Raw genomic sequence first — 16,778 nt, 5'->3', positions numbered from 1 at the left:
TTTTCATCAGTTACTGATATTATCATTTTATTTTTCAAGTTAATAAGAAAAAAAGATTAGTTTTAAACTAATAATTTTATGAACAAGATGAGTATAGAAATAATTATCTCAGTTTAGAAAAAAAGAAAATATTTTCGTTTTCAGTAAAAATATGTTGGATCAAAATTTTTTTTTTAACACATATAAAATATGCAAAAGCTAATAAAATCACATGCCTACTATACAAATATACTAAAAAGTCACATGTTTTGTCATATTTAAATGACAAAGATATTAGTGACAAAAAAAAATGACAAAGATAAAAACTCTTGAGAAGTGTTTTAATAAGTGTTACTATTCAAAGTATTTTCATTATTTTGTCTTTTAATTATCATTTTAATATTATTTTCTATTTTTTACTGTTGAATTTTTCTATAAAACCCAATGAAAGAAAACTAGAAAAAAATATGAGGAAGAAATATGATAAGTAAAACATTTTGAGAAATGTATTAAAAGGAATTAGAATGAGAAAATAACTTGTGATTTTATCAACCATACAGTTGAAAAAATATATTTAATATTTTAGTAGATTATTAACTTATTGCACATTATATAATAATATAATATATTCAATAATAAGTTAAGTTCATATAATGAAATTATTATTTTTCAAAACAAATATTTATATAAGAACAAAATTAACGAAAACTTCACTCGTTGTACTACAATGAAAACATCATTCAAAATGTGTTTGGACCTATTTTTTACAAATACAATTCACAGCTATTCTTAATTACCATTTTTACCATTGCATACTAATATACTTTTGACCAATAAATTAAATCGTACTATTAGCAATTTCATAACTAAATTAGTCAAGGTGAAAACGGTGATATAAAAAATAAAAATAAATAAATAAATAAATACACAGAAAATAAAATATTAACACGACGGCTTCTTCTTTCAGGAAAACATAACGGAGAGAGAGAGAGAGAGAACACAACGATTCAGAAGAGAAGCGCAGGTCGCAGAGAGAGAAAGAACACACGCCGCAACGGTGATTTTCCGGCGAAACGGGAACAACCAGATTAAGATTTAGCGAGAGCTTTCTAGGGTTTCCTTCTCGATTCGTCTTCTTTGACCTCGATCTCTTATTCTCCAGAAATTTCTCATCCTTCTCACGTTCCTTCGTCTTCCTCCCAGCTCTATTCTAGGGTTTTTTTGATCCCCTTCGCTACGTTTCCTTACCCTCCCCGGTATAATCCCCGCTTCAATTCGCTGTCTTCCCGTCTCATCGTCTCCTCTAATTTCATCAATTTGGCTCCGTAGGGTTTCCAGATTCTCGCTCTGGGCAGAACCCTACATTCAGTTTTCGCCACTGATTGCTTCTTGGGTGTGTACAGGTTCTTGAATTTGGCGGTGGATGTTCTGAAGCATGAGTATTGATATCCCCGGGACTTGAGAAAAGCTTTGTTTCCATGAGCGATGGGGGTGTCGCCACATGCATGCCTCTACTGAATATCATGGACAAGCTTCCAGAGAAGACGCTTTGTGGAGGCAACATTGATACCAAGGTTCCCGAGAATGGTCACACTTCAATCTCAACTAGTGATAAGCTTCCGGAGTCCCAGCCAGCTAAACCCTCAGCGTCTCAGCCACCTAAGAAGAAGAAAATTGTTAAGGTTATTCGTAAAGTTGTCAGGAGGAAGCCCAAGCAGCCTCAGAAACAAGCAGAAGAGCAGCCGAAAGATCAGGTAGTGCAACTTTCTGGAGAATCACAGGTCCTGAAGAAAGAGCAGGATAAAAAGAGTGAACTTTTGCAAGGAAAAGGAGGAGAAAGTAGCAATAAAGAAGAAAACGGTGGAGATTCTGGGTTTAAGGATGAAGTGGAAGAGGGTGAATTAGGTACATTAAATTCTCATGGGGATTTGGAGACCGGTGAGATTTCTCCAGTGAAGTCACTGCGGAATAATGAGATTGAAAAAGGGGAGATTTCTGGGGATTGCAGTAACCTGCAATATGATAAATCTTATGTGGAGAGAAGGGATTTACCCGCAGATAAGTACAGGAAAGAAGAGAGAGAAATCAGATCATGGAGAGATCCCGGTAATGAAATTGAGAAGGGGGAGTTCATTCCAGACAGATGGCATAAGATGGATACGGTAAAGGATGATCATAGTTACAACAGATCTCGTAGGAATGGAGTTGACAGAGAGAAAACGTGGAAATATGATTATGACTATGAACATGAACGCACCCCGCCCGGCGGGAGGTTTTTGAATGAGGATACCTATCGCCGGAGAGAGTTCAGAAGTGGGAATGACAGAGCTACGAGAGTCAGTTCTAAAATTGTAATAGAGGAAAGCTTACATAAGAACGAATACAACGATCCCAATAATCTTGGGAAAGAGTACTCTTCTACTGTGAACAAACTGAAGCGACATGGAGCTGAACCGGATAGTTTTGAGCGCAAACATCTTTATGCGGATAATGGGGACTATGGGAGCTCCAAATATAGAAAACTTTCTGATGATTGTTCCCGCTCTCTTCACCCAGACCACTATTCACGGAACTCTGTTGAGAGAGACTACAGAGATTCCTATTCATCAAAACACTCATCTCTGGAAAAGTATCCTAAAAAGCATCAAGACTCATATTTCCCTGCCAGGGCTGTTTCAGACAGACATGGACACAGCCCTGCACGATCTGATCTGTCCCCACATGACCGGTCTAGGTACCATGGCCACAGGGATAGAAGTTCCCACAATCGGGAAAGGTCGCCATATGCCCGGGAGAGATCGCCATATATCTTTGAGAAGCCTTCACATGCTCGTAAAAGGTCTCCACATGACCGCAGCCATCACCATGATTATAGAAGAAGTCCAAGTTACTCTGAATGGTCCGGTGATCGCCGCGACGGAACTTCTAAATATATGGAAGATCCCCAGAGCGATCGTACCAGACGTAATGGCCATAGAGATATAAGCAGAAAGAGTGGAGTTAGGGAGAGGAGGGATTCTCAGACTGGTATGGAGCTTGAGAATAAGCAAAGGCATAGGGATTCTAATGGAAAAGAGTCGTCTCCATCAAGAAAAGAATTGCAAGGTAAAAACATTTTGAATAACAATAATCCGGTGGCTGAGAAAAATTCTGTATGTGATTCTTCCAAGATTCCAAGTGCGTGTGCAAAGGGAAAAGAGTCTGTGCTAGTTGGTGAAGCAACTACCGAAGAGTTGCCATCGATGGAGGTAGATATGGACATTTGTGATACACCACCTCACGAGGAGCCTATGGCGGCAGATTCATCCTTGGGGGAGTGGTTTTATCTTGATTACTATGGCACTGAACATGGGCCTGCAAAGTTATCCGAGCTTAAAGCTCTTGTGGAGCAAGGCATTCTTTTCTCTGACCATATGATTAAACATTCAGATAATAATAGGTGGGTCACTATTGAAAATGCAACATCTCCTGTGGTCAACATAAATATTCCATCAATCGTGTCAGATGCTGTGACACGGCTCGTGAATCCTCCTGAAGCGCCTGGTAATTTATTAGAAGATATTGCAGATGCTGTCAAAGCAGTTCATATGGAGCAAGGAGCTGAAGATTCCTTGCCTGAATCATTGTCCATACCAGATAGTAATGATACTGTAGTGGGCCATCATGAAGATTTCCAGTTTGATAACAGGATCGCGAGTCTCTTGGATGGCTATACTATCATCCCTGGCAGGGAACTTGAAACACTTGGAGGTACTGTAGTAGATGTAAAATATTATCTTTCCGGCCAGAAATTTGATGTTTTCAGCCAAAAATGCTAGCAAATATCTGAAGCATTTTTCTTAATACATTTAGTTTATTGCACCATGGGGCTTCTATGCCATACCTAAGATAGGCTTATTTTTATCGCTTTGCAGAAGCTGTGCAGATTAAAGTTGAGCTTGAAGAGACGAGAAGGTTTGTGAGTTCTGAAGGTATGTTTCGTTGGCACCACTTGCACTTTTTCTATAGCATGATATGATTTTTTTCTCTATTTGCTTCTCCTCCTTTCAGGCAAGTTATATTCCTAACTTGGCCTACTTCTACTATCAGAAAACGTAACGATACAAGCGTTTATATTCACTTAAGATATTATATAGTCATCTATATTTATATTAGTTCGTTTGTAGTATTTGGAAGTGTTGATGTGTGTTAAAGACGTAATGGCCGTCTACTGCCATATGATGGTTTGTGCATGAACATGGATATTCATTTAGACGACATCAACTTTTAGTAATCATAGCTTCTTGTTTATTCACATGTTTTTTTTTTAAAAAATTTATCCACATGTTTTGCATGACACTATTTAGAAGTTCTACTCTGGCATTTGCAGATATCATCTGGTGCTACTATCAAGTGGTAAATCAGTTGCTATTAAATGAGGAGTCGTGGGAACGTTCAGAGCCCAAGGCAATGGCCATCGAAGAATCGAAGTCAGAAAATGTTGATTGTTCTGAGAGCGATGAGATAGGCAGCTGGTTTTCAGGTCGTTGGTCTTGCACAGGCGGGGACTGGATAAGACACGATGAAGCTTTTCAAGATAGAGATTACAAAAAGAAAATGGTTCTGAATGATGGTTTCCCATTATGCCTGATGCAGAAGTCTGGGTATGAGGATCCTCGCTGGCATCACAAGGATGATTTGTATAATCCTCGCAGCCGCTCTAGGCTGGAACTTCCCCTGTGGGCTTTTTCTGGTGTAGATGAGAGAAATCAGGCGAGGGGAGTAAAAGCTAGTGTGCTGTCTGTAGTTAGGCTTAACTCATTAGTCGTTAATGATCAAGTTCCATCAGTTCCTGATCCCCTTGTAAAAGTTCGTGGTGGGGAAAAGTTCTCTTCAAGGCATGCTCGTCCATCCCCTGCATCTAGTGATTCCAAGAGGGAATCCGTCGAAAGTATTTCTCAGTCATCAGCTTGCGGTAGTCAAGATATGCAGGGATTTTGGAGAACTGACGCATCTGTTAGCACCCCTGGGGATCGTCTGTTTACAGTCGATGATTTGCAATTGCATTTGGGTGATTGGTTCTACATGGATGGTTCTGGGCAAGAACAAGGACCTTTGCCATTTTCGGAGCTCCAGATATTGGTTGCTAAAGGTTTAATAAAGCGCCACACTAGTGTCTTCAGGAAATCTGACAAAATTTGGGTACCTGTTACTTCTATCACAAAAACTTCTGAAATCAGTGGCAAGGGGAAAGCCCCAGTTCTGCCTTCAGATTGTCAAAGCCTTGATGTCTCAGAGTCGCAGGATTTCAAGCATTCTGAAATGGACACAAGTCTAAGCTCGTTCCATGCTATGCATCCTCAGTTTCTTGGTTATTTCCGTGGGAAACTCCATCAATTGGTTATGAAAACATACAAGACTCGGGAATTTTCTGCTGCCATAAACGATGTCTTAGACTCTTGGATTCATGCAAGACAGCCAAAGAAAGAGACTGGCAAGTACATGCACCCATATTCAGGTATGCATAACTACCAGAACTTAAATGCCACCCCATCCGTCTTATTAGCTCATGCTTTTCTTCAAGTTATTATCGGTTTCTGAACTTGGGTGGCTATTTCCTTTGTTTCTTCATTCTCTTCTGGTTATAACACTGTGCAGTTCCTGCTTTCGTATGTTTAAACATTTGTTCTCTTCTCTCTTTTGTTTTTGGTTCATAAACCTCAGAATTTGATTCATCATCATATACGAAAAGAGTTCGATTGATGGCTGGTGAAAGTGGAGACCATTCTGAAGTGAAAGATGCACAAATATTTCAGAAGGATGAGTCGACATTTGAGGATTTATGTGGGGACGCTACTTTCCATGTTGAAGGAAGTGGATCTTCTGGCAGCGTGGGGATGTACTGGGATTTGTTAGATGGTCACGTGTTAGCACGGGTGTTTCATTTGCTGAGATATGATGTAAAATCACTTGCATTTGCGTCCATGACTTGTAGACACTGGAAGGCCATTGTTAGTTCATACAAGGATATTTCAAGACAAGTTGACTTATCTTCTTTGGGTCCCAACTGCACAGATTCTAGGCTCTGGAGTATCATGGTGAGCACTCTGTACTTTTCGTTTACAGTATTTTAGAAAATTTAGTATTTTAATTGATCTGATATGACATTCTCTTGCAGAACACTTACAACACGGAGAAGATTGATTCTATTATTCTGGTTGGTTGTACAAACGTGACTTCCAGCATGCTTGAGGAAATTCTTCGTTTATTTCCCCATATATCTTCTATAGACATCACAGGCTGCTCCCAGTTTGGAAATTTGACTTTGAAATATAGAAAAGTAAGTTGGCTCAAATGCCAGCATCCTGGACCAGGTGACTTGCATTCCAGGTCAAGGAGTTTGAAACAGACTAATGTTAATAAGTCTATGGAATTAGGAGGAGATACAGATGATTTTGGTAACCTTAAGGATTACTTTGATCGAGTGGAAAAGCGAGACTCAGCCAATCAGTTATTCCGAAGAAGCTTATACAAACGCTCAAAATTGTATGATGCACGGAAATCATCGGCAATTCTATCCAGGGATGCTCGTATCAGGCGATGGGCGATTAAGAAGTCAGAACACGGGTATAAGAGAGTGGAGGAATTCCTTTCTTCAAGCCTTAGGGGCATCATGAAGCAGAATACTTTTGACTTCTTTGATTTAAAGGTGCTTTCTGGTATTCGTGTATGCTGTATATTATGTCTGCTCTTATTTCTTTACCATTTGTTAAAGTTAATCCTAATGTGTCTTTGGTTACTAGGTTGCTCATATAGAGGAAAAAATGAAAAACGGTTACTACGTTAGTCATGGTTTGAAATCTGTCAAGGAGGATATCAGCCGGATGTGCAGGGAAGCAATTAAGTAAGGCTCCCTTCCTCTTTCTTTGGGTAGCTTCTTTAGTACATGATTATGCCAATAATACTTCAAATATTGACTTGCAAATTATAAATAAGTAACTATGAAGATTCTACTTGCCAAACAATATGTTGAACGACTGCTGATGTCCTTTCTGGATTATAGGTTATAATTTCTCAAGTCAATAACCGCTTTCTTCCCATGTGCTTGGTTTTTGGCCCTCAGTTTGTTAGGATGTAGGATTACTTGTTTTTGACATTTATTCCTAGACTCCTAGTTCTTAAGTAAAGGTAGGAGCTGTTTTTATTGCTTTCCTTAATACTAGTTTTGTAAAATTTCTTCTGATTCTATCTTATATCCAGAGAGAGGAATCGGGGAGACTCCAAAGAGATGAACCGAATCATCATACTGTTTATCCAACTTGCCACACGTTTAGAAGAGGTCTCTATGGCTACTTCTTCATATAGAAGAGATGAATTGATGAAGTCGTGGCAAGATGGCTCAGGGTTGTCATCAGCCTCTAAGTACAACAAGAAGTTGAGCAAATCTGTAACTGAAAAGAAGTACATGAGCAGGACGAGTGACACATTTGGTGTAAATGGTGCGCTGGACTACGGAGAATATGCATCTGACCGCGAAATCAAAAGGCGTTTGTCTAAACTGAATCGTAAATCATTTGGTTCGGGAAGTGAAACATCTTCCGCGCTATCTGACAATGACAATTACAGCTCAGCTTCAGAAAGCGAATCGGATATCCGTTCAGAAGGTCGATCACAGGACTCACGTGTTGAAAAATATTTTACAGCAGACGAATCCTTTGATTCTGTGACCGAAGAGCGTGAATGGGGTGCACGTATGACCAAAGCTAGTCTTGTGCCACCAGTCACAAGGAAATATGAACTGATTGAAGAGTACACGATTGTCGCTGACGAGGAGGAGGTACAACGAAAGATGCGGGTTTCTTTGCCAGAGGACTATGATGAGAAGCTGAATGCACAACGAAATGGCATTGAAGAGTTAGATATGGAGCTTCCTGAAGTCAAGGAGTATAAACCAAGAAAGCTTCTTGGCAACGAGGTTTTAGAGCAAGAGGTTTATGGAATCGATCCTTACACCCATAACCTCTTACTTGATTCAATGCCCGGAGAATTGGACTGGTCACTGCAGGATAAACATTCATTTATAGAAGATGTAGTCTTACGTGCCCTGAACAGGAAAGTCAGGTTTCTCACTGGATCTGGAAACACCCCCATGGTATTCCCTTTAAGACCTGTGATTGAAGAGCTCAAAGAGAATGCTCGTGAAGAGTGTGATATACAAACAATGAAAATGTGTCAAGGCGTCTTAAAGGCTATAGAAAGTCGTTCTGGTGATAATTATGTGTCTTATCGGAAGGTATAGAGCTCTGTCATTCTTTCATAGAAATCCATCAATTTATTTAGGACTGTTTTTGTTAATCTATCTTGTTGCTAGGGCCTCGGTGTTGTTTGCAACAAACAAGGTGGTTTTGTGGAAGACGATTTTGTTGTTGAATTTCTTGGAGAGGTGGGTTTGCAGCTTTGCAGTTTTATGTTTGGTAGTTAGTCAGCTGCACAATTTCTGAAATTCACTGGGCGTGCTGTTCTTGGATATGAAACATTCTCTGAAGGGAGCTCTGAACGTATGTTTTGGATATTGTAGGTTTATCCTGTTTGGAAGTGGTTTGAGAAGCAAGATGGAATTCGTTCCTTGCAGGAAAACAAAACTGATCCTGCACCAGAGTTTTACAATATCTATCTTGAGAGACCGAAGGTATGAAGAAAATATGATGATTGGGCTTGTATATATTATATTAGACCATTTTCTTATTTTTTATGTTGTTATGTTACTGGCAGGGTGACGCTGATGGATATGATTTAGTTGTTGTTGATGCCATGCACAAGGCTAATTATGCGAGTCGAATTTGTCATTCTTGCCGACCTAACTGTGAAGCTAAGTAAGTTAAATTCCGCAATCATCCAATTTTCCAGAATTTTGTTTAGAGAGTAGAACCACGTGACCATTGTAATAATTTAGTTTCATTCATGTTGCATGCATAAACTAGCCTGCTTAAGTAAGCTCAGATCAATACATACACAGATAAATTTCTTAGATATAAAATTTTGTGGATACACTTACCAACATTTGCTTATGATATCTGCTCTACTCGTAGGCATATTAGGCAATACTCGTCCTTTTACCTATGCGTCCATGCTTTAAAAAATAAAAAATGGAGGGGAGAACTCTTGATACTTGAGTGTCTTCCTACCTAATAACAAGTTTAAACGGGTTACTCATTTTCCGTCTTTGCCAACTGGTGCTTCCAGGGTTACTGCGGTGGATGGACACTACCAGATTGGCATCTATTCAGTACGTCCGATTGAATACGGCGAGGAGATAACTTTTGATTATAATTCTGTAACTGAGGTCTGTTCTTCCCTCTCTCTTCTTAATATTTATGTTCCCATTCTACTGTTAAAAGAATGATATTTATGTCTGCAACAGAGTAAGGAAGAATATGAAGCTTCTGTCTGCTTGTGTGGTAGCCAAGTATGCCGAGGCAGCTACTTGAATCTCACTGGTGAAGGTGCATTTCAGAAGGTAATTGTGATGTTAACATATATATGATTATTAACTGGTATTAAGATACGCAAGGTTAATGACAGAGGTTGGTGTGCTTGTTCACTAATGAGTAATTAGTGTCTTTGTACCGAAGTTTAAAAAGCATTTCTTTTGTCCTTTGATTGTCTATATAATTTTCTGAACCATGTATATAACAGGTGTTGAAGGAATGGCATGGTCTGCTGGATCGACATAGACTGATGCTAGAAGCTTGTATACTGAATTCAGTTTCAGAAGAAGATTATCTTGAGTTGGGAAGAGCTGGACTGGGAAGTTGTATGCTTGGTGGGCTGCCAGATTGGGTGATTGCGTATTCTGCTCATCTGGTTAGTCTTGAATCATTTTATGTTAGTTTATAGCAGCACTATTGATGGGAGTGCAGCTTCTGACAGAAAGTTTCTTCTGCATAAAGGTGCGGTTCATCAATTTCGAGAGAACTAAGCTTCCAGAGGAAATTCTTAAGCATAATATGGAAGAAAAGAGAAAATATTTTTCAGACATACACCTTGATGTTGAGAAAAGTGATGCTGAGGTTCAGGTCAGAACATCATTCCTTTTTACCTTTCTGCGGGTTCTTTCAATAGTTCATGTCTTTTGTGCTTTGGAACTCTGTGCTGGGTTTTGATTTTTTTCTCCAGCTTTTATATGCTTTATTATATCTGTAACTTTGATGATACAGGCTGAGGGTGTCTACAACCAGAGGCTTCAGAATTTGGCTGTCACACTTGACAAGGTGACTGCAATCTCTCTTCATATCATATAACCAAACATCGTGTTATCTGCGTTGCGTTTCAAATTTTTTGTGCAATTGCTTGTAAAATATTTTTTCCCAATCGAAGTTTCTCTAATTAGTGTTATAACACAGGTAAGATATGTTATGAGACGTGTGTTTGGGGATCCAAAGAACGCTCCTCCTCCGCTGGAGAAGCTTACTCCTGAAGAAACAGTCTCTTTTTTGTGGAACGGGGATGGCTCCTTAGTTGAGGAGATCCTTCAGTGCCTTTCGCCACACGTGGAAGAGGGCATTGTTGATGAACTCAGATCCAAGATTCGTGCCCATGATCCATCTGGATCTGCAGACGTCCTTAAGGATCTTCAAAGATCATTACTTTGGTTAGTGCATCAATATGCATGAAACATTGTACTTTTAGGAAACTGTACACTTACATCAAAGAATATTTTCTTCCATGAAGGTTGAGAGATGAGGTCCGAGATCTACCTTGTACATACAAGTGTCGGAATGATGCTGCAGCTGATTTGATTCACATATATGCCTATACAAAGTGCTTTTTCAAAGTTCGGGTAAGTTATTTCGTATGATTTGGATGATAAAAGAAGACAAAGTCTTGTTAAACTTCTACTGACAGATGGGTCTTGATATGGTCGGCAGGAATACAAGTCATTTATGTCTTCTCCTGTACAAATTAGCCCGTTAGATTTGGGGGCCAAATATGCGGACAAGTTAGGCGAGGGTATAAAGGAGTACCGGAAAACATATGGCGAGAACTATTGTCTCGGCCAGCTGATTTACTGGTATGAACAGACAAATACTGATCCTGATCTTACATTGGTGAAAGCAACCAGAGGTTGCCTCTCTTTACCCGAAGTTGCTTCCTTCTACGCAAAGGCTCATAAGCCATCAAAGCATCGTGTTTATGGCCCAAAGACGGTGAAAACAATGGTTTCACAGATGGTAATCTCTTCATACTTGACCCACTTCCGAAATGCTATTCATTTGTCACCATTGTCCATGATAGTGATCTTTTAAAATTTTTATCTTATTTTTGTACAGTCAAAGCAACCTCAAAAGCCATGGGCAAAGGACAAAATATGGATGTTCAAAAGCACCTTGGGAGTATTAGGAAGCCCGATGTTCGATGCTGTAGTCAACAACTCGTCACTAGATAGAGAATTATTGCAGTGGCTCAAAAACAGAAGGCATGTCTTTCAAGCGACATGGGATAGTTAGGTAAAAAAGGAAAGGAAACCTCTATTATTCAGAAGCTTTCTCTTTTCTAGGAAAGCGAGGGGGAGGCAACACAGTTACTATAAATAGTCTCTTACTCATTCACTGCAAGGAGTCTCTCAAGCTTTCCCCTCATTCTAATGTATAGCTTTTTTACCATATATGTGATTTTTAGAATTTAACAATAACTTTGGGTTAGGATACCATTGTTATTCTTGTTAGATTAGGCTCACATAATTTTCATAGAGGAGAATCATTTGACTAGGTTGTATCTCTTCTTTTAGTAATAAAAGCTCTCGTGTTCTTGTTCCTACCATCTATCTATCTATTTTTATAAAGCTGGGCACAAACAAAAACAGAATTATACATAAATACAAATTGTAAGTTACTTTTTTTTGTTTGTGTTTTACTTGAAACTGAAATGATACAACATAATACAAAAACTAACATAACGAACTGCTTTGCTTATTCCATCCTAGTCACTGTCTGAATCATCCGAACTGTCAGCTCTCCGTTCAGCAATGGCCGGAAACAAATGCCGTCGAATGTTATCCGGTTGATTACTTTCCGGAATCATCTCTGTTTCCTTCTTACTCGAATGATTTTTGCTGGATGTCATCATCGTTGTTTCTTTAACTTCTCTGCAAACTTTCTCCAACATTATCAAGAAGTCACGCACTATAGCAAACAAACGCAACCCTTCGTTCTTGGCAGATTTGCCATGGAAGTAATCAGCAGAGCTTTTCACCAACACCATGATCCTCTCTTCTTCTTCCTTCAACCACTTGATATCACCATCTGCACGTTCTATGAACCCAGTTAAAGCTTTCTCGAAATCGCTCTCTTCGTCCATCGTCTTCAGAAACTCCCTCGCATTGGTCAACGAGCCACTTAGGTTCATCAGTGTTGAAGCTAATCCATCAGCGTCTATTATTGCTGCTCTCTTGACATCTTCAAGCTCTGTGGTTAGTCCCGAAACAACTTGAAGTCCAGTGCTTCGGTAACGTTCAACAGACTGTGGACTTGTGTCTGTGTTGGTATCGTCTGTTTTAACGCTGGAGAAGCTTTTGCTTGATCTCTGGAGGCGAAGAGCACGAACGCCTTCAGAACGAATGATCTCAAGGACAACAAAGTGTAATAGTGTAGTTTTGCCATCAGTTCCTTTGACGTCAGAGAGTTTCAAGAGCGTGTCGAGTTTGAAAGCTTGCGCGTCACCGCGGAAAGTTCCGACATTCATTCTGTTTCCTGTCTTGAGAACTGCTTCTAGTAGTTTTATGAACAGTCTACTGTTTTTAAGTTTCTTGCAAGCCACCTGAAACAAAACAAAAAACAAAAAAACAGAATACTATTCAATTAATGATTTAAAATAAATTATTAATATTTTGCAATCCATCAAATTTTAAAATTGTAAGATAATTTAAAGTTGGTGAACTCTAAAATCTATGTAATAATGCCTTGAATTGTATTTAGATTTAAACACTACTCAAATTAAAATACATAGTAGGCAAGTCATGTGTAATTGTGGACTTACTTCGAGAGTTGCGAGTGATTCTTTGATGCCAGAGACTTCTTCTTGAAGCGATATCATGAATATAAGCGACTCTATACGTTTAAACGCAAAAGGTATATCAACAAGAATTTTCAAGAATCGCTCCGCAGGGCCAAGTAGATGAAGATCTCCCGAGTATAGTCTAAGTTTGAGTTCTTCCTCTGAAGTTGGAGCCATCTTCAACAATGTTTGGAGAAGCTCCACTGGGAGCTCGTTACCTTCTTTGATGGCATCAACGACTTCTTCTATTGTTACATTCAAAGCTCGGAGAAGAATAGATAAGTTTTGTGCTTTCCTTGGATCAATGATTTGTATATATTGAACAGGAGAGTCTCTAGATGATTCTCCTCTTTGACCATTCTTGTTTTTGTTCACATCATTGTAACCGAAAAGAGACTCCATCTCCTGTTCGTTGAACCTACAAAGCAGAATGTGAGTTAGGCAAAGATCTGGAAACAAAGGTATTAAAAGTTTTAATTCAGTTCTTAACTGGAATGAACCGGCGCTGATCTCATGCCAAACCATTTTCTGATCAGGGTTAGCCATTTTATCCCAGAAAAACGGTTTTAGTTTCGTTTTCGGAGCTCCGGTCTCCGAATCAACGTCAGAACCATCTCCAGAGGAGCTACGTCCTTGACGTTTTGGTGGTGCAGGTGGAGGACGCACAAGTTTTGGAGGAGCAGGAGGAGGAGGTTTAGATTTAGGAGGAGGTGGTGGTGGAGCCTGTGGAGGTGGTGGAGCCACAGGAGGAAGAGGAGGAGCTCCTGATGATCTTCCAGGAGGAAGAGGAAGTCCAGAGGATGACGACGCTTCAGCTGGTGGGAAGTCATGATGGTTTCTCTTTAGAGATACTCTAGACAGAAACGATCTCTTCTTAGAAGTAGCAGTGAAGAATCTCCTACTCGTGGCTGCAACCTTTGGAGAGTTCTCATTAGATCCTAAAGAAAAAAATAAGCAAAACAAGAGTTAGTTATAGTTCTTGAAAGATTAAAACGTGAAACCGTTTTGATTTAATAAAAAACATCATTTACCAGCTGATAAATCAGATAAATGTAGAAGTGGTCCTTCATCTCTTGGTCCATTTCTAGGACCAACCGCATTTTTGCGGTTGTTGCGTCTGAAGCAACATAAGAAGAGCAATGCAACTAGAAAAAACGTTAACACAGCGGTTGAAGCAACAGCGATGATAAGATCCATCAAGATATCATTCTTCCTCTCCGGTGGTGGAGGAGGAGGAGGACCTGGAACACTTTGACTAGGAGCAACAATACTCTTTGCTCTCTTCTTAGTCGGACCACCAAAGCTTGATTCATCCGGCGCCTCAGCTGGCGAATATGAAGGAGAGCTTGAAGGTGCAACAAGGTCATAACTCTGAGGAGTTGTTGGAGCAGGACCTGGAGCGAAACGGGGAGAAGGACCTGGAGCAAAACCTGGTGCAGGACCAAGTGCAAAGTTTGGAGCAGATACTCTAAACTTCTTTCTCTTTTTCTTTTTCTTTCTCTTTTGCTTACCGATCAGCTTTCTTGTTGGATAGCTTGTAGTAGAATCAAGGAGAGGTCCAAACCAGTTGCTGAACCAACCGGTTAAGACGGATAGTTTCTGGTACGTATCATTAGCTGCTGCTACACGAGGAGGGATATAGATAAGGCAATCTCTGTTCTTATCTTTCAATTCTTTTCTACAATGTATCCATGTTTGTTCTGCCTATCAGAAAAATAACACGTTCGTCAATAATAAACTTGTGGTCGGAATAACAAACATGTTGTCTGAATATGCACAAAATAAAAACCTAAATGAAGATTGCTTCATATATACGTATTTGGCCAAAAAAAAAAGATTGCTCCATGCGTTCTTGATTTGTTTCTAAAACGAGAAAACGAAGCAAGGAGGATGAACTTACCACATCATCGCCACCGTGAGCCTCGCCGCGGTTGGCGCCGCGTCGAGAGATAATCTCCTCGGAAACGCAAACAAGAAAAACGAGAGAGACGGCAAGAAAAGCTGTTCTCAATCTCCCCATTAACCTCCGTTTCTCATCTCACGGAAAGCACCCAATATCGCAACGACGTCTAAATTTGCAGACCTTGATATCTTTGCCGTACTCCCTCCAAAGCAAACCGCCATGCAAAAAGGCTCCGACCAACGTATGAACGCTTTTTTTTTACAGGGCCTAACAATCGCGGCAACCACAAACAAAATTTCAACAAACGAAAAGAGAAGCTCTGTTTCAGGATTATTTTATTTTATTTTTTTTTGTTTTTTGAGGGAAAGTTGTTTTTACGTTGTGACTTGTGAGACTAACAGAAACGCAGATTATGTTCTGTTTTTTTTTTCTTTTTGTTAATTTGGTTAACTCTCTTAAGCTGTTCTAATGAAATAACACGCTTTTTGATAACATTTCTGGATTGTTTTGCTGTATATTTATGACATATTAAAATTGTAAGATTTGATCACAATGATATGCGTCCAAAAAAGACTCCAAATATTATCTTCCCAATTATCTAGACTCCAGAGTCGATCTGCGCACACGTCAGTTTAGGGACTGCTTGCTTGATTCTGAGCTAGCTGACCTCACATTTAGAGGTAGCACTTTTACTTGGTAGAATAAGTCTAAGACCAACCCTGTGGCCAAGAAACTTGATCGCGTCCTCGTCAACTCTGCCTGGCTGGACTGCTTCCCAACCTCATTTGCCTATTTTGGTGAACCTGACTTCTCGGATCATGCGTCTTGTGGTGTATCGCTCCAGCTAGAAAGTCAGGCAAGTAAGAAACCATTCAAGTTCTTCAACTATATACTGCAGAATCAGAATTTCTTGATGGTTGTCAGAGAGCTTTGGTTCACATTCAATGTCACGGGATCAGAGATGCTAAGGGTTTCAAAGAAGCTGAAACTCCTTAAACCTGAGATCAAAAGTTTCAGTAGAGATAACTACTCAAATCTGGAAAAAAGAGTGCTCGAGGCACATACGCAACTCCTTCGTATGCAGAGCCAACTGATGAATTTCCCTTCTGTTCGAAATGCTGAGAAGGAGGACCAAGCTCACCGAAAATGGTCGACCCTGGCTAAAGCTGAGGAATCTTTTTTTTTGCAAAGATCAAGAATCACAGCGCTGGACTTGGGTGATAGTAATACCGCATACTACCACAGATTAACAGATACCAGAAAATCTATCAATCATATACATTACTTGATGGATGAGGAAGGAAATCGCTATGATTCAGCCAAAGACATTGCTGATCACTCTGTAGATTACTTTAAGAAGTTCCTCAACCTCGAAGTGCCACACCAACTGTTTGAGCAGAGTGACATTGACCTTCTCATTCCGTTTCGCTGCAATGAAGCTCAGAAATCAGGCCTCTCAAGGGACTTCACATCTGAAGAAATTCGTGAAGCCTTCTTCTCTCTCCCTAAGAACAAAACCAGTGGGGCTGACGGTTTCACCTCAGAATTCTTCTCTACCTGCTGGTCCATTGTTGGACCGGAAGTGACTGCTGCTGTCTCCGAATTCTTCTCTTCAGGAAAGCTTCTAAAGCAATGGAATGCAGCTACTTTAGTCCTCATACCCAAGATACCAAACGCCTCAAAAATGACTGATTTTAGACCTATCTCTTGCCTGAACACACTTTATAAAGTGATTGCAAAACTGTTGGCAGGAAGGTTAAAGAAAATCTTGGTGGAGGTCATTTCTCCTTACCAGTCTGCTTTCCTACCGGGTAGAATGTTGGGTGAAAATGTATTGCTTGCCACAGAGATTATCCACGGCTAC

The 16,778-nt window shown here is 39.8% G+C and overlaps 2 protein-coding genes across 4 annotated transcripts; one reads left to right on the top strand and one right to left on the bottom strand.

Annotated features, from left to right (window-relative positions):
• Positions 1 to 927: 927 nt before the first annotated feature.
• LOC106446980 (histone-lysine N-methyltransferase ATXR3-like) lies at positions 928 to 11,773 on the top strand. 2 transcript variants are annotated; one of them, XM_048773837.1, is made up of 19 exons: positions 930 to 3,729; positions 3,894 to 3,950; positions 4,349 to 5,476; positions 5,683 to 6,056; positions 6,137 to 6,667; positions 6,762 to 6,862; positions 7,219 to 8,251; positions 8,330 to 8,401; positions 8,537 to 8,647; positions 8,731 to 8,831; positions 9,202 to 9,301; positions 9,380 to 9,475; positions 9,655 to 9,822; positions 9,909 to 10,034; positions 10,176 to 10,229; positions 10,362 to 10,609; positions 10,690 to 10,798; positions 10,887 to 11,189; positions 11,289 to 11,773. In XM_048773837.1, the coding sequence occupies exons 1-19, from the start codon at positions 1,458 to 1,460 to the stop codon at positions 11,463 to 11,465; spliced, it is 7,161 nt and encodes a 2,386-aa protein (XP_048629794.1). In that variant the 5' UTR covers positions 930 to 1,457; the 3' UTR covers positions 11,466 to 11,773. The 2 variants fall into 2 exon arrangements, with proteins under 2 accessions (XP_048629814.1, XP_048629794.1); XM_048773857.1 differs by lacking the exons at positions 10,176 to 10,229; positions 10,362 to 10,609; positions 10,690 to 10,798; positions 10,887 to 11,189; positions 11,289 to 11,773 and having other exon boundaries at positions 928 to 3,729; positions 9,889 to 9,971.
• LOC106361081 (formin-like protein 3) lies at positions 11,447 to 15,830 on the bottom strand. 2 transcript variants are annotated; one of them, XM_022718668.2, is made up of 5 exons: positions 14,912 to 15,830; positions 14,043 to 14,715; positions 13,502 to 13,949; positions 12,994 to 13,429; positions 11,447 to 12,774 (listed from the first exon to the last, which is right to left on the bottom strand). In XM_022718668.2, exons 1-5 carry the CDS (start codon positions 15,029 to 15,031, stop codon positions 11,938 to 11,940), a joined length of 2,514 nt encoding a protein of 837 aa, XP_022574389.2. In that variant the 5' UTR covers positions 15,032 to 15,830; the 3' UTR covers positions 11,447 to 11,937. The 2 variants fall into 2 exon arrangements, with proteins under 2 accessions (XP_022574389.2, XP_048629864.1); XM_048773907.1 differs by having other exon boundaries at positions 12,994 to 13,949.
• Positions 15,831 to 16,778: the final 948 nt, after the last annotated feature.

The sequence above is a fragment of the Brassica napus genome, chromosome A1, assembly GCF_020379485.1.
Source record: "Brassica napus cultivar Da-Ae chromosome A1, Da-Ae, whole genome shotgun sequence".
Lineage (NCBI taxonomy): Eukaryota > Viridiplantae > Streptophyta > Magnoliopsida > Brassicales > Brassicaceae > Brassica > Brassica napus.
Note: the sequence above shows the minus strand (reverse complement) of the source record. Positions and strands in the feature narration are given on the sequence as shown.